General features: G+C 40.3%; 1 protein-coding gene across 13 annotated transcripts in view; it reads right to left on the bottom strand.

Annotated features, from left to right (window-relative positions):
* Window positions 1–26,235, bottom strand: part of TTLL5 (tubulin tyrosine ligase like 5) — a 292,965-nt gene that overhangs the window by 110,147 nt on the left and 156,583 nt on the right. For all 13 annotated transcript variants that reach the window (XM_058429488.1, XM_058429490.1, XM_058429486.1 and 10 more), the window contains one exon: window positions 20,539–20,693. In XM_058429488.1, coding sequence (XP_058285471.1) covers window positions 20,539–20,693 — 155 coding nt within the window. The remainder of the gene's footprint in view (window positions 1–20,538; window positions 20,694–26,235) is intronic.

Consider the following 26,235-nt stretch of genomic DNA (forward strand, 5'->3'; position numbering starts at 1 on the left):
AGCCTCCCCAGCCATGTGAAACTGTGAGTCAATGAAACCTTTTCTCTTTATAAATCACCCAGTCTCGGGTATTTCTCCACAGCAGCGTGAGAACAAACTAATAGAGATGGCTACCATCAAAAAGACAGAAAATAAGTTTTGAGGATGTGGCAAAATTGGAACCCTTGTGCACTGCTGGTGGGAATGTGAAGTGGTGCTGCAGCTATGGAAAACAGTATGATGGTTCCTCGAAAACTTAAAAATAGAATTACTCTTCTTCTCCAAGACAAAATCTCAAATGGCAGATGACACCAGTGCTATGGGAGGGTCTAGACCGCAGGTGTGCTCAGGGCCCACACCACAGAGCTCACAGAAGCAAGACCAAGTACAAGGAGTGTGTCACCATCTGCATGCTAGGCTGCCTGGACAAGAACATGAAAATCAAGTCCCTGGAGCAGATCTCTCTCTTCTCCCTGCCCATCAAGGAATCTGAGATCATCGACTCTTCTGGGGACACCCTCTCACAGGTGAGGTTTTGAAGACTACACTTGTGGCAAAAGCAGACCCACACTGGCCAGTGGACCAGGTTCAAGGCATTTGTTACTGTCAGGGACTACAATGGCTACATCACTCTGGATAATTGCTCCAAGGACGCAGACAGTAGCATCCGTGGGGTTATCACCCTGCTCTCTATCATCCCCACGCAGCAAGGATCCGATGGAACAAGATCAGCAAGCTCCACACTCTGCATTGCAAGTGACTGGCTGCTGCGACTCTGTGCTGATGCGCCTCACCCTCGCCCCCAAAGGCACTGGCAACATCTTAGGTCCTGCACTCAAAAAGCAGCTGCTTATACCTGGTACTCATGACTGCTACACCTCAGCCAGGGGTTGCACTACCCTTGGAGCAACTGTGCCAAGGCTACCTTTGATGCCACCTCCAAGATTTTTTTTTTTCTTTTTTTTTGAGACAGAGCCTCGCTCCATCACCCAGGATGGAGTGCAGTGGCATGATCTTGGCTCACTGCAAGCTCCGCCTCCAGGGTTCACGTCATTCTCCTGCCTTAGCCTCCTGAGTAGCTGGGACTATAGGTGCCCGCCACCACGCACGGCTAATTTTTTTTTTTTTTTTTTTGTATTTTTAGTAGAGACGGGGTTTCACCGTGTTAGCCAGGATGGTCTCGATCTCCTGACCTCACAGTCCGCCCGCCTTGGCCTCCCAAAGTGCTGGGATTATAGGCGTGAGCCACCGTGCCCGGCCGCCACCTCCAAGATCTTTAGCTATCTGACCTCTTACTTCTGGAAAGATTGTGTTTACCAAATCACCCAATCGGGAATTCACTGGCCATCTAGTAAAGACCTGCACCAGAGCCTCTGTGCAAAGGATGCAGGCTCCAACTCTGGCTACCATGTAGTGCTTTTATATAGGAAAAATAAAGTGAATAATTAATTTTAAAAAACACAATTAACATACAATCCAGCAATTTAACTTCTGGGCATATACCAAAGGAACTGAAAACAGGGAGGTGAAAAGATATTTGTACACTCGTGTTTGTAGCAGTTTATACACAATAGCCAAAAAGCAGAAGTAAACCAAGTGTCTATCAACAGATGAATGAGTAAACAAAATGTAGTGTGTGTGTATGGGTGTGTACACATCTATACACATACACACTCCCATACACACACATATATATATCTAGCTATACACACATACATATATATATGTTTAATGAAATATTTTATATTATTCAGCCTGTAAAAGGAAGGAAATTCTGACACATTATAACATAGATAAACCCTGAGCATATTATGCTAAGTGAAATAAGCCAGTCACAAAAAGATAAGTACTCTATGATTCTAATAGAGGTACCTAGAGTAGTCAAAATCATATAGACAGAAAATATCACAGTAGTGTCCAGGGGTTGGATGGAGGGAAGAATGTAGAGTTATTGCTTAATGGGTGTAGAGTTTCAGTTTATCAAGATGAAAAGAATTATGGACATGGATGGTGGTGATGATTGCACAATGTGAATGTACTTAATGCTACTGAACTGTGTACAGTTCAAATGGTTAAAAATGGTTAAGATGGTAAATTTTATATTGTGTTTTACAATTTTTAAAATAATAATTTTTTAAATGATATGTGATTTCCAAGGCTAGGTCATAAAAGACATTGTGGCTTCCACGCTGCTCTCTGTTGAATCACTCATTCTGAGGGAAGCCAGTTGCCATGTCATGAGGTGATGTAAGCAGCCGGTGGAGAAGTCCATGTGGAAAAGTCCATGTATTGAGAAACTGAGGCCTCCTGCCGACAGCCAGCATGAACTCATTATACATATGACAGTGAAACATCATGGAAGTGGATCCTCTAGCCCCAGGTAAGCCTTCAGATAACTGCAACCCTCTTGGCTGACATCTTAACTGCAATGTTATAAGAGAATTGGAGCCAGAAACACCCAGCTAAGCTGCTCCTCAATTCTTACAGAAACCTACAGAAGCTGAGATAATAAATGTTTATTATTTTAAGCCACTAAATGTTAGAGTAATTTGTTTTGTTGGAATAGGTAACCAATGCAATTACATTGATAAGTTTTAAAAAGCAAAAAATCAGTTTTAAATCATTATCATGTCATAGTGGCCTGCTATCCTAACACAGCACAATTTAGGGCATATTTTCATGATGGTCTATCACTGGATTACAACACATCTCTTCATTAAAGTCTTGGGAAAGAGGCTTCAACTTTTCTGTGCTGAGAAAACTTCACAGGTGTGTAAAGTTTGATCAGTATGTAAAATATATTTGATTACATATATTTTATTTTTATTTTTAATTTTTTGCATACATAGCTGGTGTATATACTTATGGGTTATATGAGATACTTTGATAAAGGCATGCAATGTGTAATAATCACATCAGGGTAAATGCAGTATCTATCCATCACCCCAAGCATTTATCCTTTGTGTTACATACAGTCCAATTACACTCTTTTAGTTACTTAAAAATATATAATTAAATTATTTTTGACTACAGTCATCTTGGTGTGCTAGCAAATACTAGGTCTTACTCATTCTAACTATTTTTTTTTTTTGTATCCATTAACCATCCCCACTTCCCCCTGTCACCCCTAACCCCCACTACCCTTCCCAATCTCTGGTAACCAGCATTCTACTCTCTAGCTCCATGAGTTCAATTATTTTGATTTTTGGCTCCCACAAGTAAGTGAGAACATGCAAAGTTTGTCTTTCTGTGCCTGGCTTATCTCACTTAACATAATGACCTCCAATTCCATCATGTTGTTGCAAATGACAGGATCTCATTCCTTTTGTGATTGAATAGTACTCAATTATGTATATGTATCACATTTTCTTTATCTACTCATCTGATGATGAACACTTAGGTTGCTTCCCAATCTTAGCTATTGTGAACAGTGCAGCAACAAACATGAGAGTGCACATATCTCTTCAATATACTGCTTTCCCTTCTTCTGGGCAGATACCTAGGAGTGGGACTGCTGGGTTCTATGGTAGCTCTATTTTTAGTCTTTTGAGGAATCTCCAAACTGTTCTCCATAGTGGTAGTACTAATTACATTCCAACTAGCAGTGTAGAAGGCTTCACTAAGCTCTACATCCTCGCCAGCATCATTACTTGTCTTTTGGATATAAGCCATTTTAACTGGAGTGAGATGGTATCTCATTGAAGTTTTGATTTGCATTTCTCTGATGATCAATGATGCTGAGTATTTTTCATATACCTGTTTGCCATTTGTATGCCTTCTTTTGAGAAATGTCTGTTCAGGTCTTCTGCCTATTTTTAATTAGATTATTAGTTTTTTTTCCTACAGAGTTGTTTGAATTCCTTACATATTCTGATTATTAAACTCTTATCAGATGGTTAGACTGCAAATATTTTCTCCATTCTGTGGGTTTAACTACATATTTTAATACAACATAACGGTTCTCTTTGTCTGATGAAATGTTGAGCTGGTTGGCTCCTGTCACGTGGTATAGAGCAGAGTCCATTTGCAATACACAAGAAGAGAAGCATAACATCAACCTGGTGACAAATAGAGATTGTGTGTTTACTACAATCTGAAGAAACTTTGTCCTGTGAGTATATTAGAGTCTAATGAGGGCAGTAAATAAATAGTAATACTCAAAACAGCCACATGGACCTGAAGGATGACTGAATGAGAAGTATAACTATAGATACCTAATGGACACTGGGAGACAATGCTCTACTTTAATATGGATTCCACCAGGTGGAATTCACTGGGTTGGGTATTGTCTTGCGTCTTTTGATCCCTTCAACTGTGTTGATCAAAGTTCTAGTACGTGGAAGTGTGTTGCAAACACACAAAGAATGACAACTGCTGCAATAGCAGGTTTTTGGACAGCTGAGTGCTAGGGTACCTTACTAGAGGAAGTCAAAGCTCAAATTGTTTTTTTTGTTGTTGTTTTTTTTTTTTTTGGAGACAGGGTCTCACTCTGTTGCCCAGGTTGGAGTGAAGTGACACAATCATGACTCACTGCAGCCTCAACCTCCTGGGCTCAAGCAATTCTCCCACCTCAGCCTCCTGAGTTAGCTGAACTACAGGCACATGCTACCATGTCCGGCTAATTTTTGAAATTTTTTGTAGAGATGAGGGTCTCACTATACTGCCCAGGCTGGTCTTGAACTCCTGGGCTCAAGCGATTCTCCTGCCTCAGCTTCCCAAAGTGCTGGGATTACAGGTGTGAGCCACTGTGCCCAGCCCAAAGCTCAAGTTCTAATGATGGTAAGCATTCTGAGTTGTGGTTCTGGCTAAAGGAAAAAGTCCTGATCTAATCCATCTATAGAATAAAAAAGTTCTTTTTAAATGATGGCGTGTGACTTCTTGCAGTAGGCTAAAGAACTGCATAGGTGGAAGTCCGGTCTGCGAATTTTGGGCATAGGTATGTATTTCGAGTGCCTGGGGTGGCAGGGAGTAAAAAATATACAGAGTAAGGGGTAGAACTGGGCTAGATCCACAATGGTAAAAAGTGTTTGCCAAATAAGAATGGGAAAGGGAAGGAGAAAGACAGTGGAAACATAGGTATAAAGATGCAGAAATGTTTTTAAAAAACTCCCTTGATTTCTTCATTTGACACTGATTAAAAGGGCTGACAAGGGGATAAAATCCCTTTAACATGGCATACCAAGCACTTTAACTTTTCAACTTTCCCACTTTATCCTCAACCACATACTCCCCTACTTGCATGTGATGCTCCCTCAACATTGCACTTCAGGTATGCTCTTCCACACCTCCCTGCCTTTGCACAAATCTCTGCCATTTTCATCTAGTAAAAAACCAATAATTCACTCTGCAAAATCAATCCTGGTTTTCCTCTGATTTAGCTTTTTCCTCTAGGCCCCACATGCCTTTTACTAGCATGTTTTTTGTACTGTGACTTATTCTTCACAGTGATGATTTCTTCCCTACTGGACTAACCATTGAGACAGTGAGTTCATCATTACTGGTCTTTGTACACTCAGAGCCTAGTAACATTATGGTCATGTAATGTCTGTTGAATGAACAAAGGAACATGCCTCTATCTGGGATAATAGCATGCTTCACCTAAAGAAAGGAAACTCTAACAAATAACCCTTTGAGGAGTCAGAGAGATCAAATGGAAAATTTATCAGGCAGAGAACTAGAAGCCCTGGATTCCACTCTTACTTTATCACTAGGTAAGCATGAGAATTTGCACAATCTACTTCATTTCTCGGGGTCTCCATTTTTAACATCTCTAATGTATACGTATGGGTAAGGGTAGATGACATAGAAATGTTTACATGGATTCCCAGTTACTGGGCACTTACTCTATGGCAGGCATTATATACAGTAAAAGTGCTTTTCTTATGCCATTTAATTTTCATTTGCTCCTGAGAACATCTCTAGGAAGTAGGCATTTATTCTCCACTTTAGAGATAAGAATATTAAGTTCAAAGAACTTGCCCTAGGCAAAATAGCTAGTGAGTGGCTAAAAAAAGGAATCCAAATTTGTCCGCCTCTTAACTACATGCTTTCAAACATTAGGTCATAACACTTAAATGGAAGATCTTAGATATTTTAAAATAAAAAAAATCAGGAGCTTCTCAGGCCATATGATAGTCCCAAAATACGGCAGCGCTTATTTATCCTATTTTTCTCTGGGAAGGAGCTGCCTTCAGAAGCTGGGGACTGGGTGACAGGAGGGTGAAGATATACAAAACAGCAGAGTCTTGAAATATGAAACAGCCTTTCTGGATGAAAGGTCAGAACTCAGAGAAAGAAAGAAAATGCAGGATGCAATGACATGAAAGAGGGAGGCTAGGGGATGGCCTGGCAGAAAAATAAGCACAGGGAGAGGAACGCAGGAAGGGAGGCTGAGAGGTGCTGATAAGGGCATGGGGCTTGGCTGAGGAGAATGATGAAGGCACCTGGTGTTCCTGATGGGCAGAGCTGCAGGAGGCAGGTGGCCATGCTGAGGAGACTGGCCCACCAGTACAGCAATTCCCGCTGAAACTGGGAACTGGATGGACAAGGCTGCTGCCCTAAGAACAGAGGTGGTTAAAAGAGAGAGCTCAGCCTGGGCCTGATAGGAGAAGAAGGGAGACTTAAGAAAACAACCACCCCATAGCTCCAAAAGGAGGAGCTTGCAGACTGAAAGAGAAGTGATGACACACAGTGCCTGGAATGGACGGTTTAATGCTTTAAATCTGTGCCAAACTAACTGAGTAACGTGAGACTAAACTGGTGATTTACCTCAACCCTGGGAGAGAGATTAGTCTGTGTACATCGGCAGCAGAAACAAACATTACCATTTTATGGTGATGAGTATTATTAGTACTGAAAAGACCCAATCATGTGTAATACTTTACAGTTTACAAAGCACGTTCACATATCGGATCTCATCGGATTCCCATGACAATCCAGGCATCACTTTCCACATAGCAAAATTAGGCTTTGGTTTTGTCAAATGATTTGCCCCAAGTCAGGTGGACCTGTAGCTGGCACCTAGGTCTTCCCATTCCTGGTCCAGAAATAAAATGTAGCTTACATCTCAGGAAAGAAAGAAAAGACAGTTAACTACACAAAAGAACATACACTAAACTCCATGAGTGGAGTTCAGAAGCAGCAGCAAATGTGGGGGCAACTGGAAAAGGCTTCAGGTGACTGTAGACTGGATGGGAGAAAGGGATTACTAAGCAAGAAGGCAGGGAAAGCACAGAAGCTGGGCCCTAAAGGGGTATTCTACCTCCCCAGCCCTTCTTCTCCAGCATAGCAGCCGCAAGTGCGATCACTTAACAAATATTTATTGTTGACATTGTGCTCAATGACAAGGAGCCAATGGCGAGCAAGAAGTTTACTCTGAGACCAGCAGTATCCGGGTTACTTGTTGTGGGGGTGGGGGTGTGTGTCATCTGTTCTTTTGTAAAAAGGGAGAAGTTCTAGCCTCAAGAGTGACACCCCAATCTATCACAGAAATGTAGGACCTCCAGTTTTTCAAACCGTACTATGTTCCCAAAACAGAAGAGGACTCTGCCCCTCTGTTGGCAGGTGATCAGAAAGGGACAGAGCTGAAAACAGGGCATTAAAATGGCTATTTCATACCAGAGTCATAGTAAAAGGCAAAAGCCAAAAGCCAAAAGGGTTGTGTTTAGTTCCTTACTCCACAATTTTATATTTGCCCTCCCAACAGCCAAGCTCCATTGTGTATACTATGCACACACAGTAAAGAAAAAATGTGATATAGGAACACAGGGAGAGTCTGCAAAGTGCTGAAACAGCATACCTGGCAGCTGCTAAAACAAAACTTCAAAGATTTGGCGTCTCTGAAAAGCCATCAGGCAGGACCCCACCCACTCCCCCTGCTAGCCACGGCTTCCCTGGGAGCTAGTACACGTAACCACTTCCGCATGTTTGGCTCTGTTCCCCAGAGTTAGAGCAGCTCTAGAAGCCATGTCAGAACTTCCAGCCAGGCAGGTGGGGGTGGGGGTGGCTGTGGGCAGTAGAGGAGGGAGGGTAGAGAAGCAAGACTCCCCCATCTAGCCATGGACACATCTCAGAAAATAAAAAGATAATGCTGGGATCTGCTTTAAAAACCCCTTCCTCTCAGTTGGCCTAGCTCTGATAGGTTAATAGTTACACTGAAGCTCTGATCTTGTGAGATTCCCAAGGCATTAGAATATTCCCCTTCCAGGACCACAAATTAGTTCAAGAACAGCATCTGCAGTAAATCTCCAGATCTAAACAAAAGAAGCTCAAGATCTACAGAAGATCCTAAGAGGATATCAACAATGTACCTTTCTTAGAAACTCATTCCTTTTTACTTTTTATTTCACTAACCAAGTTTGAGTCTTTATTACATCTTCTGGGTCAACTATCCAGTCCTGAGCTGTCCAATATGGTAGTCATGAGCCATGTAAGCTCGTTTTGAGCTTTTGACTTGTGGCTTTTATGACTGAGAAACTGAAATTTTCATTTTATTTAATTTTAATTAAAATTTAAATATACACATGTGGCTCGTGGCTACCATACTGGACAACACTGGTCTAGTCACTCATTCACCAAACATTCACTGAGCACTTTGTGCAGGGCACTGTAAGGATACAAAGATGTGTAAGACTTGGTCTCTGCCTTCAAAAAGCTTGCCATCTAATGTAGGCCATAAGACAAGCATACAAACAACCATAATATAAGCAGGAATGGTAAATGTCATAGCAGAGACATATAAAGGATATTAGAACTTGCAATCCTGAAGCTGGGAGATGGTGGCCTAACTTTATTTATCCCCCCCAACCCCCACCCCTACGCTAACCACTCGGGTTGGAGATGTCAGAAAGTCTGTCCAGTGAAGGACAGTTGAGAAGAGAGGACTACTATAAAGAACACCAAATGAGCCGAACATCACAAAGTCAAACTCAGCAAACACTACAACTTATTAGTCAACCAACGTGAAAAGGCTGGGAGTACAGACAGCACTATCCTACACTAAGCTATCAATGACGGCAGATGCCCTTCTACTCTCAAGTATCTTCCAGAAGTGGCTCCTATGACTCCTGTGGGCTGGGCAGGGTAGGGAGAAGGATGAGAAAAGAAAGGTTCTCTACCATTTCCTTTTCTTCCACACCCTACGTCTGCTCCCCAGACTAGGGAGGGCCTTGTGCTTACCGAGTACTTTTTACTTTGAACAACTACAAAGAACCGAGTAAGGTCCAAAAGAGAAGCAACAGGGCCTAGTGACTTGGGAAGTGTGTGGTGTATGTGCACAAGAGAGAGGGAGAGAAAGGTCAGAAGGAGGGGCTCTAAGCTCAATGGAGAGAGGCTAGGGCTTTTCTCTTTAGTGTTCAGTTCTCTGTGCTAGAAAGGGCTACAAAGATCCATTCTCTAGGAATTAAAATTACACACTTAAGAGTGTCTTTTGAATTATATCTCTCGGGAGCATGACTCCAACAGATGAAGAGCAAAAGGATGAGAAATCCTAATAAGATCTGCTTGGGATATCAGGGAAGGTTGCAGGAAGACTGCGATAAACTGAGCCCTGTGCGAGAACAGGATATCCATTCATTCATGCTTTTACTCAATATTTGTAAATCAATAAGTTCCTACTGTTTACCAAGGCACTGGGATACAATAATGAATAAGACAACATATACTTAAGTGAAAGAGTGATAGAAAGTAAACAGTAAACAAATAGAATAAGTGCTACAGAATGGCATATGTGAGGATGTGGTGACGGGAAAATATACAAGGCTTATATATTTGTGTTCCAAAATATTATCTTTCATTTTTCATTAATTATTTTAATGAAAAAATAAAAACTGTATATATTTATGGTGTACACCATGATGTTTTGGAATATGTTGTACATTGTGGGATGGCTAAATTGAGCTAATTAACACATGCTTTACCTTACATATTTTTGTGTGTGCTGAAAAGAGTTAAAATCAACTTAGTGATTTTCAAGTATGTAATACATTGTTATTAATTATAGTCCCCATGTTGTACAGTAATAGGCTTACTTTTGATCTGTTGAGTTGGCTGACACTGAACTTATGAAGAAGAATACAAGTGGGAAGGTGGACTGGACCCAGATGCAGGTGCTCACTTTAGAAATCAGGCCACGATTTTTTTTGTTTTTGTTTTTCACATTGTGGTGTGTTGGATCCTTTTCCTTCCTCTTGAAAAAATTTGTTTTAATTATCCAAGTGACCAAAATGTCAATACAGGAAATATTTAGAATACAGAAAACAAATTAGAAAGACAGACTTGAGAAGTAGAAGCCTAATTATGCTATATTCCCAACAATTTATCCTTATCAGCAATACAGCCAGTATCTCACTATTTCTCTAACTTTTCTACTATTTCTCATTTAGTTGTGAACTTGGAAGAAAGTAGAACGATTAATGATACTTCCTAACTCCCCCACACCAACTTCTAGGCTTTTATATGAACTAAAAAATCTCCTTTATGGATATGCCAGCTTGATTTCAGTTTCTATCACTTGAAACTCCAAGTGTTTTGACTAATACATTATTTCTGACACACTCTGTCTGAGCCAGACTGGTTCCCACTTACTGTCCCTGCAAATACCTTAAATATCTTGCACATTATCTTCTTTTTCGTTCCTTTCTATTTCTTAACCTATCCGTAGCCTATACACCTGGGACTGAATTTAAACCCTACCTTAAACCTTTCCTCTGCAGAACCTTATCTTTTCACCCAAGTCTTTAGTATCTTTTTTGAATTGTGAACTCATCTGAACCCATATGCCCTTTTAAAATCACTCACTTTCCGTGTTACATGAAAAAAAAATAAATAAATGTATAGGACAGTATTACTCAACCTGAGGATGGCAAGAATGAAGACCTTTATGATGATTCGCTTCTGCTTAATGAATAGTAAATGTGTTTCTCTTCCTTATGATTTTCTCAATAAATTTTTTATTCTCTAGCTTACTTTTTAGTAAGAATACAGTATATAATACATTTATTATATACCATATATGTATTATATACCATATATGTTAATTACTGTTTATCCATAAGGCTTCTGGTCAACAATAGGCTATTAGTAAGAGTATGGATTACAATTCTTTGATCCTCTCAGATTCTCACATAGTGTCAAGCACCAAATATATGTGCAATTATCTCTTAAGTTATGAATATCAGCCTGTTGGCCTATCCAAGCCCCATCTACCCTTCCAGGTTCAACTCACACCTTTTCTTTTCCATGAAGTTTTCGCCAGCTTCTCTAACCAGAGTGATAAATTTCTCCTCGGAACTCTCACCACTTAAGAAAAGGTTTTCATCTTCCTATTCAATAAGCACATATTGCTTTATAGTACTTGCATTAGTAAATTTTAGGATCAGTAATTTTCCTTCTTGAGGACAGGGATTTGCCTAATACCCCCTTCAGGGCCCAGCCTCTCACACTGAGGAGATATTCAGTAATTTTACATGTTAACTTTTTGAGGATAACATTACTGTAACAACTATCAGATGAAATCATTTCCCAGCTGAAACATTACTTATTTTTTTTTTTTTCTTTTCTGAGACGGAGTCTCGCTGTCGCCCAGGCTGGAGTGCAGTGGTGCGATTTCGGCTCACTGCAGGCTCCGCCCCGCGGGGTTCACACCATTCTCCTGCCTCAGCCTCCCAAGTAGCTAGGACTACAGGCACCCGCGACCTCGCCCGGCTAATTTTTTGTATTTTTAGTAGAGACAGGGTTTCACCGTGTTAGCCAGGATGGTCTCGATCGCCTGACCTCGTGATCCACCCGCCTCGGCCTCCCAAAGTGCTGGGATTACAGGCATGAGGCACCGTGCCCGGCCGAAACATTACTTATTACCAGTTTCACCCTTGCTTTTGCACATATTTTAATTTACTAAATATTTGTTGAAGAAGGTAACAAAACTCTTTTTGAAGCTTATATTTCAAATGTCAGTACTGGGCTCAAGCAGCTAGTAAGGTATTTGAGAGTATTCAACAGTATAGGCAGGGTCTTTCATTCACTTAGGTTTACTTGGTGCAACCCAGTTTCAGAAGAATGTACAGTTGACCCTTGAACAATACAGGGGTTGGGGTGCCAACCCCTGCACAGTCGAAAATTCAGGTACAACTTCTGACCCGCCACAAAAACTCAACTGCTAATAGCCTATTGTTGACTGGAAGCCTTATGGATAAACAGTAATTAACACATATGGTATATGATATATGTATTATGGGACTGTATTCTTACTAAAAAGCTAGAGAATAAAAAATTTATTGAGAAAATCATAAGAGAAATATATTTACTATTCATTAAGCAGAAGTGAATCATCATAAAGGTCTTCATTCTTGTCATCCTCAGGTTGAGTAAGCCGAGGAGGAGGAGGAAGAGAAGGGGTTTGTTTTGCTGTCTCAGGGGTGGCAGATGATGGAAGAAAAGTCACATATAAGTAGATTCGGGCAGCTCAAACCTGAGTTATCCAAGGGTCAATTGTGATTTGATTTCCTCCAGCCTTTAAGTATATCCAATTTACTAACCTCTTTATGTCTGCCTTACCTACTATGCCAGAAAGCCTGCTTTTCTCATCTACATCCTTTTAAATTATAGTCACATCATTGAGATGCACCCATATTTCATTCTCATCACAGAAAGATAGTAAACTTCTTTTTAAGATCAGCCAGGCCAGGTCGGGCACAGTGGCTCACACCTGTAATCCCAGCACTTTGGGAGACTGAGGCAGGTGGATTGCTTTAGCCTGGGAGTTCAAGATCAGTCTGGGAAACATGGCGAAACCCCCTCTCTACAAAAAATACAAAAATTAGCCAGGCATGGTGGTGCACACATATAGTCCCAGCTACTTGGGAGGCTGAGGGAGGATCACTTGAGCCTGGGGAGGCAGAGGCTGCAGTGAGCTGTGATCATGCCAATGAACTTCAGCCTGGTGACAGAGTGAAACCTTGTCTTAAAAACAAACAAACAAACAAACAAAAAAACAAAAGAACCAAGCCAAATGTGGTATTGATTATTGGCTTTGAAGTGAAATTAATATGAATCTTAGCTTGATAATTCATGAACACCGTGAGTTGTCCCTTTACTGCTCCTGAGGCATACGAATGGTCCAAGCAGGATGAGAGTTTGTAACTTATAATGAATACCTGGGCCTGCCATATGTTGCAACATTTCAAATCCCTGAGCTCTCATACACTGCCTCTCTCACTAGCTTTGCACACATCACCCAAAGAACAGTTGGCTCCATATTTAAATAAACATTTAAAATTTGGCTTTTCCTAATTATCTTTCTTTACGAGCATTTTAATGATTTATAATAACAATTTTAATAAGTGGGTACTTACTTCACAATATAAATAAATAATGTCAACCTTAGTATTGTGATTACATATTACTGCTTTCCCTGCTATAATACTGTATTTTGTTGTATGTGAGTTATGGCCAGTTGACTCTAAACTGTGTCCCAGTGTAGCAAATACCATATACCAAGCAAGTACAATTTTGTTTCTCTCTTTCAAAAAAAGGGAACTAAGAGTTAGTTACCAAGAGCCTATACCAAAACTTTGTCCCACAAAGCAGCTTCAGGAAAGAGAGGACTTTTATTCCTTTGCAGATACATAGTTCTATAGTTTCATTTTATGAAAACATAGATACAAGGAGTTTTTTCTTATTAGCATCTTAACTCCTGAGACCTTTTAAAAAACAGCATTGATTTCTTAGCTGTACTGGGTAGGTAATACGCTGAGAGTCTTTTAGCAGAGAGAAGGGCAGGTGGGTAGGATGAGATCTTTAGTTAAAGGATCAGGAAAACTGGCTGGTTTTCCTTCTACATTTGTTGAGTCAATACTAGGTAAGCTTTAAATATGGATCATCAATGTTCTTCTACATGAGTCAGAAAGAAAGACTGTGTTTCATCACGCCTGTGATCTTCCCAGGCTTTTCCAAAGCTGGTAAACCAGTTAACTTGAAGGGATAGAAGCTGATAGAAAAACCGTGCCAGGAGAATTAAACTAAATTATAAATAAAGTAACTCCTATAATTTCCTAATTCTAAAAATGGAGTCTCATTTAGCTTAGTGTAAGGAACTTTGTCATATCCAGGCCTCTTAAAACCAAAATAATCATCCACTTTGCATAGTTACAAAATTATAAACAGTTAAATAAGATTAAACAGTTAAACAAAAAAATTATTTGACCAGTAAATAATTTTTGTGAAACTATGGGGTTCTCTTTTAAATCCTTACATACTCTTTTTTTTTTTAACGTTGTAGTTAAAAAAAAAACACACACATAATTTAAAATGTACCGTCATAACCATTTTTATGTGTACAGTTCAGGAGTGTTAAGTATATTCACATAGGTTTTGCCTCTAACAAAGACTCGTGTGTGTGTGTGTGTGTGTGTGTGTGTGTGTGTGTGTATACGCGTATCCTAAGGAAATAGAAGGTGGTTTATCATTAATACTTCAAAGCAGTGCAGAGTGGAGTGAGAGAGGCAAACTTAACTAGAAAAACTGACACTGGCAAACTGCAAACACTGCATTCCATGCTTTATTCTGACTTGTGGATAAGAAAGATCCACGTTTTTCACTCCTGACACTCGGCCCCAGGTTCCCGAACCTATGCTACCTAGGCCCTGGTATGACATCCAACCAGCTATCTTTGACAGATTTCCTAAGCTTCCCAACATTCCTTTATTAGGCAGAAGCCAATCACTTTTGCTCTCGGCACAAACACTGACAGCACTCAGCTCTCTCGGTGAAGGAGGAACTGTAGAATCTGTCACAGAGCTTGAACTGACGCAGGGTATGACTCTTGAGAGGTTACGTGTCTGGCTGAGTGAGAAAAGTAGCAGAGAAAATTCAGACGGAAGTACAGGCCTTTATCATACATGTACTGAAGAAATCGTTTTCCTCAGGGGAAGGAATAGTGAGAGTTAAAGACTCAGGAGAAAGGTGAGGTAAACTTTATTTTATGAAAGAGAAGAAAGAGGCATAAGGAGTGAAATATCACTTCTAAAGAACTCTGAATATTAATTTTTTTTTAGTCCCCTCCCAAAAAGTAGTTTCTCTTTGATTGTGCTCTTTGGCTGGAAAGCATTGTTTATATAACAGGATAAAGTACAAAATTATAAGCTCCAAACTGCTCCAGAGAAAAGCTCTCCCAAAGCTCGACCCCCAGGATAGATGGAAAATATGAGTGTTTACTGGCTGGAACATTGAGCTGCAATGGAAATTTCAACATTCAGGAGACAGCAGAGAAAAAGGGCCTGCTGAGTAGAAAGAAGCTGACCTCCAACCAAGGGGTCAAAGAAAAAGGAAGTGTCTCTTGTTGGCCCCACTCTGATGCCTTCCCATCCTCGGCTAGAAAGGCCAGATTTCTGTTATCCAGTCCCAGGAGCATACTGCACAGGGGTGATGGGCAGTGTGATCTAAACTAGGTACTAAACTAAATGGTGAGCAATACCATATCCCAAGCAAGTTCAATTTTAAGTTTCTTTCTTTCTTTTTTCTGGAAAGGGAACTGAGAGTTATCAAGAAACCTACACCAAAAAAGTAAAAAGTAAAAACCATGCTGGCCACTTTCACATACACAACTCAGTTTAATCTTATAACAACTTAATGAGGTGGGTTTAACTATGTGCATTTAAAAAAAGATGGGGAAATTATGGTCCAGAAAAGCTAAGCAACTTGCCCAAGGTCACACACTTAATAAGGCAAACCAAGGTCTGTCTGACTCTAAAGTCCCTTCTCTTCCCACCGTATTATGCCATCTTCCTAATAGAAACTGCTGGGCCCATTTCCTATAAAGGTAACATGCTTTTCAAGAAAGAGAAGTATTTAAAGGACAATGTTCAGAATAATTCCCTTATAACAGAGGCAGAGGATAAAAACAAAACCTTGCCATTTGGCCACTAAGTAATTTTTGTGGAACTATGGAGCTCTCTTAAATCCTTACATACTTTTCGAAGTTTTATCGTGTAAAAGAAAAAAACCAAAAAAACAAAACCACATAATTTTAAATGTACCATCTTAACCATTTTTACATGTATAGTTCAGGAGTGTTAAGTGCATTCACATCATTCTGCAACAGATTTCTAGAACATTTTCATCTTTCACAATTGAAACTCTATACCCATTAAACACGAATTCCCCCTCCCCTCTTCCCTCAGCCCTTGGCAACCACCTTTCTACTTTCTGTTTCTATGATTTTGACTACTTTAGATGTTTCGTATGAATGGACTCATACAGGATTTGTCCTTTTGTGACTGGCTGGCTTCACTGAGCATATGACCCTCAAGGTTCATCCGGGACAGGACTGACTCCTTACATGCCCTTCTTGACACCCTTTCTTCTAATTGTCTATGCCATAAAATTCAGATCTCTGTCATATGCCGCCTGCCACTGCTCTGATTGTTTCATGTGTATACGCTCCCTTTCCCTGCCAGACAGTAGCCTCTTAGTGATCAAACATTATGTCTTCAAAAGTCTTTTAGGCCCTACCCAGCACCCAACAATATGCTGAGAATGTGGAAGATATACCCTAGACAGTAAATTCTGAGATCCGGAACTATTCTGTTTTATTTACTGCTCCTCCCCAGCAACTAACACAATGCTCGACATATAGAAAATGCATAGGACATATTTTTAAAGGAAATTAACAAATTCAGTATTTCTGAGGACTGACTGAGAATGAAAAGATGAGAAGTTAGAGACCTGAATCTCCAGCAACATTTCTAATAATAATCTAAAAGAAGGGAGGAAAGTATTATTAACTAGAATCAGAATCTCTGAAAAATGTGTACCTTAAAATTATGCAAAGCAGAATACCAAACTATTTATAATCTATTGTTGAATAAGAGGGCAGAAGGACAGGGTGACATCGAAAATGGTTCCAATTTCCCAAGATTTCCCATTCCTCGGTGGCATTTCAAGTTCATATAGATGTTCTCTAGAGAATGGGAGCTGGCCAGGTGGAGCAGCCCATGCCCACAATGTCTTGTCCTATCACAAAAAAGTAGGAACAAACTCACGGCTGTGCTCTTTCTGCAAATTCCCCCATCTTTCATATCGAGGAACAGACAAATCCCCAGGATGCATGTGTGAAAAAGCCAGAGGTGGATAAAAATAATTCAATGACAAATGCTGGAAAAACATACAAAGGGGCAGGAGCCAGACATTCGTGGGATTCCCTGACAGCTCGATCCACAAGGAAGGGCTGGACTGGAAAAAAACAGGGCCTCAGGTTCCTGCCAAGCTGTCTGAGGCCCTGTTCTTCCCAAATCATTCCAAGCAGCAGCCAAGACTTTACAGTAACCCTTCCATGTCTCACAAAGAAAAACGCACTAAGAACCCACTGAGTGCTCCACACCTAGAAAATCCTCCCTGATGTAGTCCAATTCCATGGAAGGCTGGCAGTAATGATGAGATGGCTCCGCACATCAACTTTCAGCTCCTAATGACTTCCCATGTACCCCAAAAATGGATAATTAAAAGGCAGCCTGAAAAATCTAATCTTTCTCATTGGCTAAAGAAAAGCTAACGCACCCACGTATCAGCACCTAGAAACTGAAAACATCACTTTAAGGAAGAGAGAGGTCATAAACACTTGGTACCTGCATCCTGGAGTCCCTACTGTATAATTCTAAGTCGGCCTTGCTTGGAGGCACACCTCAGGCTTCTAAACATGTGACTGTATTTGGCTCTAACTACTTTCTCTTCTGGAGAATGGCCTGCAATTAATCTCACTTATTACCTCTGAAAAGTAACAACAGAGGGATGGCTGGCCAAGTCCAACTCCAGAGTGTCTAGGGAACTGCAAGCTACATGGCCAGGCCTCAGACTGTCTGGGCAAGTCGTGGGCTCTTTGCCTTCTTCTCCCACAACAAAGCCTGAACAGGACTCCAGACAGACCAAAGGAACCAAGGGATTTGAGGCGCTGGGCTGAGCTTACACTGACCCAATGGGAGACGACAACCCTGAGGCTACATTTGGGGTGATTTCAAAACAGCGGGAGAACAAGGTCATTTGATGAAAACTTGTGTGATCCATAAAATTGAGAACAATAGCAACACCATAGGGAAATGAAAAATAACACTATTTGCAGAGTTCTTGTGAGTCACCAGTTTTCATTCCTGTGGCTACCAAGTCAGTGAATTCTCTGACATGCAGAGATGAAAAGTACAGCTAGCAATGGGATTCTCTTTACATTTTATTACAGTTTACAGGGCAGCCCCTAGTTTAGTGAATTATCAGAACTAAACTGGAATCCACTGTTGCTACTGTAGAAAAACTATTGAGAGTACCTTTTATTTACCTAACACCTACTTCCAGGGAGATCAAAGTGCTTTAAAGGCAATCTAAAAGCTCTCAAAACAGGCCACTTATATGTAAGTATGCTTACCCAATAAAAAGATTAAATGAATAGCTTAGGGTCACTTAATGTCAAAACCAGTAATAAAACTCAGATCTCTAAGCTACAAATCCTGTATTTATTAAACTTAGTCATCCTTACGACTAAAGGAGGAACAACAAGAGACTAAATATCCACAAAACAGTGACTTACCAGGTAAAAATGGAAACCAGGACATTGGGCTGTGCAGGTTGTATGCTGCAGGTCTGGCTGGGGCCTATATCACAGCCAAGTCTGGAAAGACCTCTGAGAATTCACTCAGGGCTCCTTTAGGGTGGGTGCCTCTGGGAATCCCACGTGGAACTGGGACTCTCAAGCTCAGGCTCCAGGCAGTGCTGGCAACCAGAGGTCACCTGGGGGTAGAGGAAAATGTCCCAGGGCTATCCTGAACTGAAATGGGACTTGAAAACTGGCTAGAGGAGGTAAAGAGAGGGCTGCTGTGGGTAAAAAGAAAAGGAAAAGACCAGGGGACTTTGTGGGGATTGCTTTTTGGCTGGAATGGGTCAGAAGTAAATCGTGTAATGTACCATGAGCATTACCACAGCCTTGTGGGCAGTCTGGCTGGGAGAAGGCCACTCACAGTGCTGAACCTTAGGTCCTGGCACATCCTTGACCAAACTCATCATCTTTCATCTCACTACTAACAGGCGCTACCAAAAGAAAGCTCTAAACCTAGCCGCAATTGTTATTAAAAATGTTTTCCCTCATTCCATCTACAAGTATAAAAAGTGCTAAAACTCAATTTCTCCAAAACGTGTGGTTTTAACATTTTGTTTACAGTAGGAGCAATGCCTGTAGCCTTGTCATTGTAATTTTTATATCCAAAATTGCAGTGAAAATGTCTTCCATAAAAACAAGGCTCTGAATTTAAAATGAAAATGGAATATCTGGAAATTTTTTTATGAAAAATAAAGCTCTATGGTATAAACAGAATTTCTTGTTTACGACTGATGTTTTACAGCAGACTTCTCCTGGGGAGAGAACTGTGTGGAGGATGCTCTGCCTTAAAAAGTCCTGCCTCTTGGTCTTCGGTTCTTTATAATTCTCAGTTGATTCTTTTCGCCCCGACCACAATGATCACTGGTATGAAAGACACCGTACCACAGGATGATGTAATGTGCTTATATCTATGCTGCTTCCTGGGCAGAGCTTCTGCTTCCCAAATTAGTTCCTTAAGTAATAATTCTAACACCAATAGATACTTTACCAACAACAAGGTATTTCCTCCATGTCCAAGTCTTCAGTACCCCCTCTGAATCTCAGGGCAAAGCAGCATACTAAAAGGCAGAGGCTGGAAGTACTGGCATGGGGTGTGAGGGCTTGGTCGGGCACCTGTGGTAGAACTTCTTTGGTTGGAGGGAACAATATCTCAGCTGGTTAAAATACTTCATTGTAACAGTCACATTTCTCTCTAGCTCATTCAACTCAGGGACTGATGCAATTTAATATATTTAATAGGCACTAAAGCAAGATGTGCTGGGAATCCATTTCTTTTTTTTTTTAATACAGGAGTAATTAAAACACACAGCAAGACCAGAACTCAATACAGTGGTTTCTTTTTTAATTTGCAAGCTGCTTACATTATCGCCAGAAGCTATTTGGATTTTATCTTTAGCCACATCTTTCAACTACATAAAGGAAATTTCCTTCCCACTTCCCAAATGAGCATTGTTCAGTGAGGTTGTTTGAGTTCAGTTATATGAAACTAGATAAAAAAATAAAAAACAAATATGTCCTTCAAAAGAACAGAGTCTAAAGTTACTGAAACACAATGTAGTATAAAAAAAACTATAAACAACACAAGGTATTAAAAAAAAAAAACGAAGAGACAAGGACAAAGTGCAAAAAGTTGGCACATAAAAATGATGACTATAAGCAAGGATTAAACATAGTGTAAATTCTTGCTCTTTTACCCTAAGGTGATTTTCTTAGCAATCTCAGAAATGTCCTTTTCATTTGATATGCCTGAAAACTGTCTTACAAATAAAATGAGGCTCTCTTAGGTGCCAGAGGATCGAGGCAGGTGGAGAAAGGGCATATGCCTTAGTGCTATCTCCATACAGAACTCAAGGTGGGAATGGCTTGCTTGGGACACAGGCCATCCCTGTGTAACCCAAATGCTATTTGCAGGGCCCTTCACATACCTGCTTCCAGGAGGGCTGGAGTGATTCTCGGGAGCTTGGGGGTCTGACTGTGTCGACCATGTCGGGCCACTAGGACTGATGATGGGTCGGAGGGTTGGGGGAGTTGAAGCACTGCTTCTGTTTATGATGCCAGTTGCCAAATTCAGGTTTGTTACCTAGAAATAAAGCGAGGGAAATAACCTGACTTTACAGAGTTTTTAAAAAGCATCATTAACAACATATAGGCAAAATCAAGTCAAGGCCAACAGATGCTGACCCCTCTGAGCTGAAGCTGTGGCTGTGACAAAGGCACCCAGGAAGGAATGGCTCCTGTGCACAAAGAGCAGAAGTGAGAGTGGTCAGTGTCAGTGTAAGTTAACAAGCATTTATTTTGCTCCTACTAAGTGCAGGGCACTGGACTGTGCTGGGTGCTATGAAAAACAAAGATGAATAACAAAAACAGCAAGAATCTACTGAGAAGACAATGTTCAAAGAAACCAGGTGAACTAGTCTTTCTGCCCTTATTTCCTCATCTGAATGTTCTAAATGTTCAGTAAATTTTAGTTATAAATAACATTAATTATTACAATGCACAAAGAACTCACTGATTTAGAAAGAAAAAAGATGGTTAAGAGAAAAATAGTCATGGACTTCAATAAATAATGTACAAAGGAGAAATACAATTAGCCAATTAAACATGTAAAACTAGTCATCATTTCTACTGGTAAATGTAAATTATAAGAAAGACATGCAAATTACAAAGAAATGCAAGTTACAAGACACCATTTTTGCATATCACTTTGGTATACAATATTTAAAAAGATAGTATCCAATAATGGCAAAGGGTGAAATTAGGTACTTATACTACTTGTGTGACTATAAATTGGTAGAATCTTCCCAGAAATCAACTGGAAATACCTTATTAAAATATATTACAATATTTGTACACTTTGATACTACAATCTAGCTTCTGGGAACTATACAACAAAACAACTGCAGATGATTAATGACAGGTGGCTATCATGAGAGCAGTCAATATTTATTAGAATTCACTAGGTGCCAAGCTATGTGTAAATGAGTACGTCGCACACATCTCATTTAAATTGCCACAAGTCTGTTGGTAAGTACCATAATAGTACTCATTTTACAAGAAGGAAACTGAGGCCTATGATTGCATTGAGGCCTAGAAATAAATGGCAGAACAAGAACTCAAACCATAGTTTTTCAACTGCCAAAGCCCATTTTCTTACTCACTACACTATACTGTGAATACTGAAAATCAAGCATTGTTTTTAATACTGAAAAAGGAGATCTAAATGGCTAACAATATTGTTAAACAAATTTTGCCCTAAGTAAGACAATATTACGTATGCATTAACATTTTTTGAAAAATAGGCCGGGCACGGTGGCTCACGCCTGTAACTCCAACACTTTGGGAGGCCGAGGCGGGTGGATCACGAGGTTAGGAGATAGAGACCAGCCTGGCTAACATGGTGAAACCACGTGTCTACTAAAAATACAAAAAAAAAAAAAAAAAAATTAGACAGGCATGGTCGCAGGCACCTGTAGTCCCAGCTACTCGGGAGGCTGAGGCAAGAGAATTGCTTGAATCTGCGAGGCAGAGGTTGCAGTGAGAAGAGATCACGCCACTGCACTCCAGCCTGGGTGACAGAGCGAGACTCCATCTCAAAAAGAAAAGAAAAGAAAAGAAAAATAATGATACAGGAACATGCTAATATCTCAAGTAAAAAAAATCGTGGTAGCAAAAATCACAATATGAAACTGTATAGAGTAGATCCAAATTTCTTTAAACACATACACACACAAACACAAGTGAACAGACATTCCTGAAGACTAGAAATAAAAATCCAGACTATAAGTAGCATTTATTTCTGAATTACAACTTATTTTCTTCCTTATCTATATTCTCCAAATTTTCTAAACTAAGCATGTATTACGTTTTATAATAAAAAATTATTTTAAAGTTGTTATGGCAAATACAGATGTATTTAAAACCTGGGCAGTGGTAGTGGAATCAGAAAAGAAAGAATGGGGCCAGGTACAGTGGCTCACACCTATAATCCCAGCACTTTGGGAGGCTGAGGCAGGTGGATCACAAGGTCAGGAGATTGAGACCATCCTGGCTAACATTGTGAAACTCCATCTCTACTAAAAATACAAAAAGATTAGCTGGGCATGGTGGCGGGCACCTGTAGTCCCAGCTACTCGGGAGGCTGAGGCAGGAGAATGGCGTGAACCCAGGAGGTGGAGCTTACAGTGAGCCGAGATCTTGCTACTGCACTCCAGCCTGGGCGACAGAGCGAGACTCCGTCTCAAAAAAAAAAAAAAAAAAAAAAAAGAAAAAGAAAAGAAAAGAAAAGAAATGGTTGTGAGAAGCATTTCAAAGTAAGATGCACCGGGACTGTTGAAGAGAGAGAAGACACAAAGCTGAATGTAGGATTCTGAGCATGAGACACTACAGAACAGTAGTGAAAGTCATCAGACTGGAGATATAAATTCCAAGGCAAATGTTTTGCTATAAAATGTTCTAAGGGCCTAATAATTTTGAAACTATAAATGAGAGAATTATGATTTTTTTTCCTAAAAATTCTGAAAGAAAAAAGGTCATTTTTAGCAAGAGTATAGTGTTTCATTCCTAGTTATAGAATTCAATAAGTGAAAACAGCTCAGAACTGTGTCTTTACACCAAAGGACTAAAAATAATTTTCTTGGAAAGAAAGTTGTTTTCCACAGGTCAGGAGCAATTCCCAGTGTCTGTGGAGGCTGCACCCTCCAAAGTGGACCAGTCTTTGGAAGAAAGCCTCACCGGCCATACATTGCTTATCATTTCTGTCCCCTACTGCTTCTACAAGGGGGAGAAGAAGGGCATATGCTAACTAAAAGGCAGGGAAGAAGCTGGGCATGGTGGCTCACACCTGTAATCCCAGCAATTTGGGAGGCCAAGGCGGGTGGATCACGAGGTCAAGACATCGAGACCATCCTGGCCAACATGGTGAAATCCCATCTCTACTAAAAATACAAAAATTAGCTGGGCGTGGTGGTGTGCACCTGTAGTCCAAGCTACTCAGGAGGCTGAGGCAGGAGAATTGCTTGAACCCAGGAGTCAGAGGCTGCAGTGAGCCGAGATAGCGCCACTGCACTCCAGCCTGGCGACAGAGCGAGACTCTTGTCTCAAAAAAAAAAAAAAAGACAGGGAAGATAGAGTAGCAAATTATGGTAGTAACTTCTCTGGCCACTAGTTTCTCTGAAATGCCTTGTCCTTCTTCCTATATCCTAGGGGCAATGTAGGTCAGGCCTTCAGACAACGAACCAGACTCCCTGTACTCCTGAACTCACTCCTGCCCCGCACTGACTCCTCTGCTTTCCTGCCCTGATTTGACCATCAGACCTTTTATATTAGACATGATCTTGAAACTTACGGAAAAACTACAGTGAGAAAGGTCTTTATGATAACTAACAGCTTCTCCAATTACTGCTTTAGTTGTGCCAAGAACTTAATAAAGGAGGCTTAATAATTTATAGGGGAATATCAATAAATAAACAATGTGCACCCTTTACCATGTTTAGTATAAATGGTATCGTCTGGAGATTCGTGAATGGAAAGGAGAGGAGATAAAAGATTTAGTAAACCTATCCTTTGGCAAGACTGCCCCTAATTTAAACATCATCATATGCATCTTAACAGTTAACACTTATAGAACACTCACTATGTGCAATGACCTTGCATTATGGTTTTCTTTTTTTTTTAGACAGAGTCTCACTCTGTCACCCAGGTTGGAGTGCAGTGGCGTAATCTTGGCTCACTGCAACATCTACCTCCTGAGTTCAAGTGCTTCTCCTGCCTCAGCCTCCCAAGTAGCTGGAATTACAGGCATCTGCCACCAGGCTAATTTTTGTATTTTTAGTAGAGACAGGATTTCACCATGTTGGCCAGGCTGGTAACCCCTGACCTCAAGTGGTCTACCTGCCTTGGCCTCCCAAAGTGCTGGATGCTTGCATGATCTTGATGTGCATTATCTCATTTAACCCTGAGCAATCCCTTTATAACAGGTCCTACTGTTACCCATTTTACAAAAGGGGAAGCCAAAGTCAAAAGAGGGTAAAAAACTAGACAATAGTCACACACCTGTAAGTGGCCGGGCCAAGACAGAACAGAGAGTGCTCGCCTTCCAGCACATGTGGTCTACTTTTCCCAAATAATATGGTTTAATGAGTCCTTACAGTAGTGGTGTCAGGCACTCTGGGTTTTATATTTCACTTAGTCCTTACCCATTATTCACAGAGGTAGATACTGTTCCACACCATTTCACAAGTGGAGAAACTAAGGCTCAGAGAGGTTATGATAATTTGCTCAAAGTCACATAAAAGTTGCAGAACTGGTACTCTAGTTTTAAAAATCTTTTCTAGTTTGGAAGCTAGTAGGAAAACAACCCTAGTTACCCTTAATTATTAGAGATTTTTAAAATATCATCAGATACAGATCTCAAATTCTTAAAATAGTGATTATACAGAGATTGACAAAACTATACCAGCTTTTCCTTCTTTCCCTTTGATTTTACTTCCCACTTGTTATCTTTCATCAGAAGATATTAAAGAAGTAAAACAAAGAAAAAACATCCTCAGCCACTTTTGTTTCTTGGCAGGTAAAAAGTGACTTGATCATGAAATTACTTTTGGATTATTGGAGGGTTATGTTTATTCACATAACAACCATTCCTGATGTGATGGATAAACCAAGAAGTGGCAGCCACTGTGATTTCATTTTATGCAAAAGCAAAGTATCATTGTTAATTTGAGAAACAGCAAAGTGACTGCTACTTAAATGAGAGACTATACAAGGAATGAGATAACTTTAAAAGCTTCTCACCTTTCTCTCTAAAAGATTCCTGCTAAAAGAAAACAAAAAATCTGTTCCTACCAAATGATAATAACCTGCCCCTGTAGATTAAATATTCTATTCTTAGACTTGTGGATTTTGTGTCTAGAAGACTCTCAGCACATATGCCACAGCTAACATCCCCATCCCTCACCCAGCAGTCTCTTCCTAGGACTCATATTGCTAACCCATAATCAAGCAACTCGGGACTGACTTGGAGATGGTCTCAGAATCTTCTTTACACATTTCTCCAAGTAGCCATCACTGATCTATCAGAAAAACAAGTGAAATAAATCATTTTCTATCTTCTAGAATGATCTGTGATAATGGAAATGTTCTGTAATGTGCACTGTTCAATACAATAACCCCTAGCCACACGTGACTACTATGCATGTGAAATATGCCTGGTATGACTGAGGAACTGGATTTTAAACTTTATATAATTTAAAATTTAAAAGCCAGATGTAGCTAGTGGTTACCTTACTGCACAGCACAGCTCTAGACTCTCAATCAGATCTGGCTAAATGTTATGTATACAGATTTACACCTGACTAAAGTTTGCACCAAGCAAATTATCTCTAGATTAAATTAAGTAAGAAAACATCTGGTCTTTCTTTTCAGCTTCCCACTTTTTTCCAGAATGGGCAGAAGGAGTCACTGAACAAAAATGAATCTAAGCATCAATTCTGGCTTTAGAGCTACCTTGTCCTGCCTAGAGAAGACCTAAGGGCAGGGAAAATCTCCCAGTATCAGATGAGACCTTAATAAACTCTACAAGCCAATTAGAGTTCATACTTGGAGGTTTCTTCCCTAACAGGACA

Source organism: Hylobates moloch, unplaced genomic scaffold (genome assembly GCF_009828535.3).
Source record: "Hylobates moloch isolate HMO894 unplaced genomic scaffold, HMol_V3 SCAFFOLD_16, whole genome shotgun sequence".
Lineage (NCBI taxonomy): Eukaryota > Metazoa > Chordata > Mammalia > Primates > Hylobatidae > Hylobates > Hylobates moloch.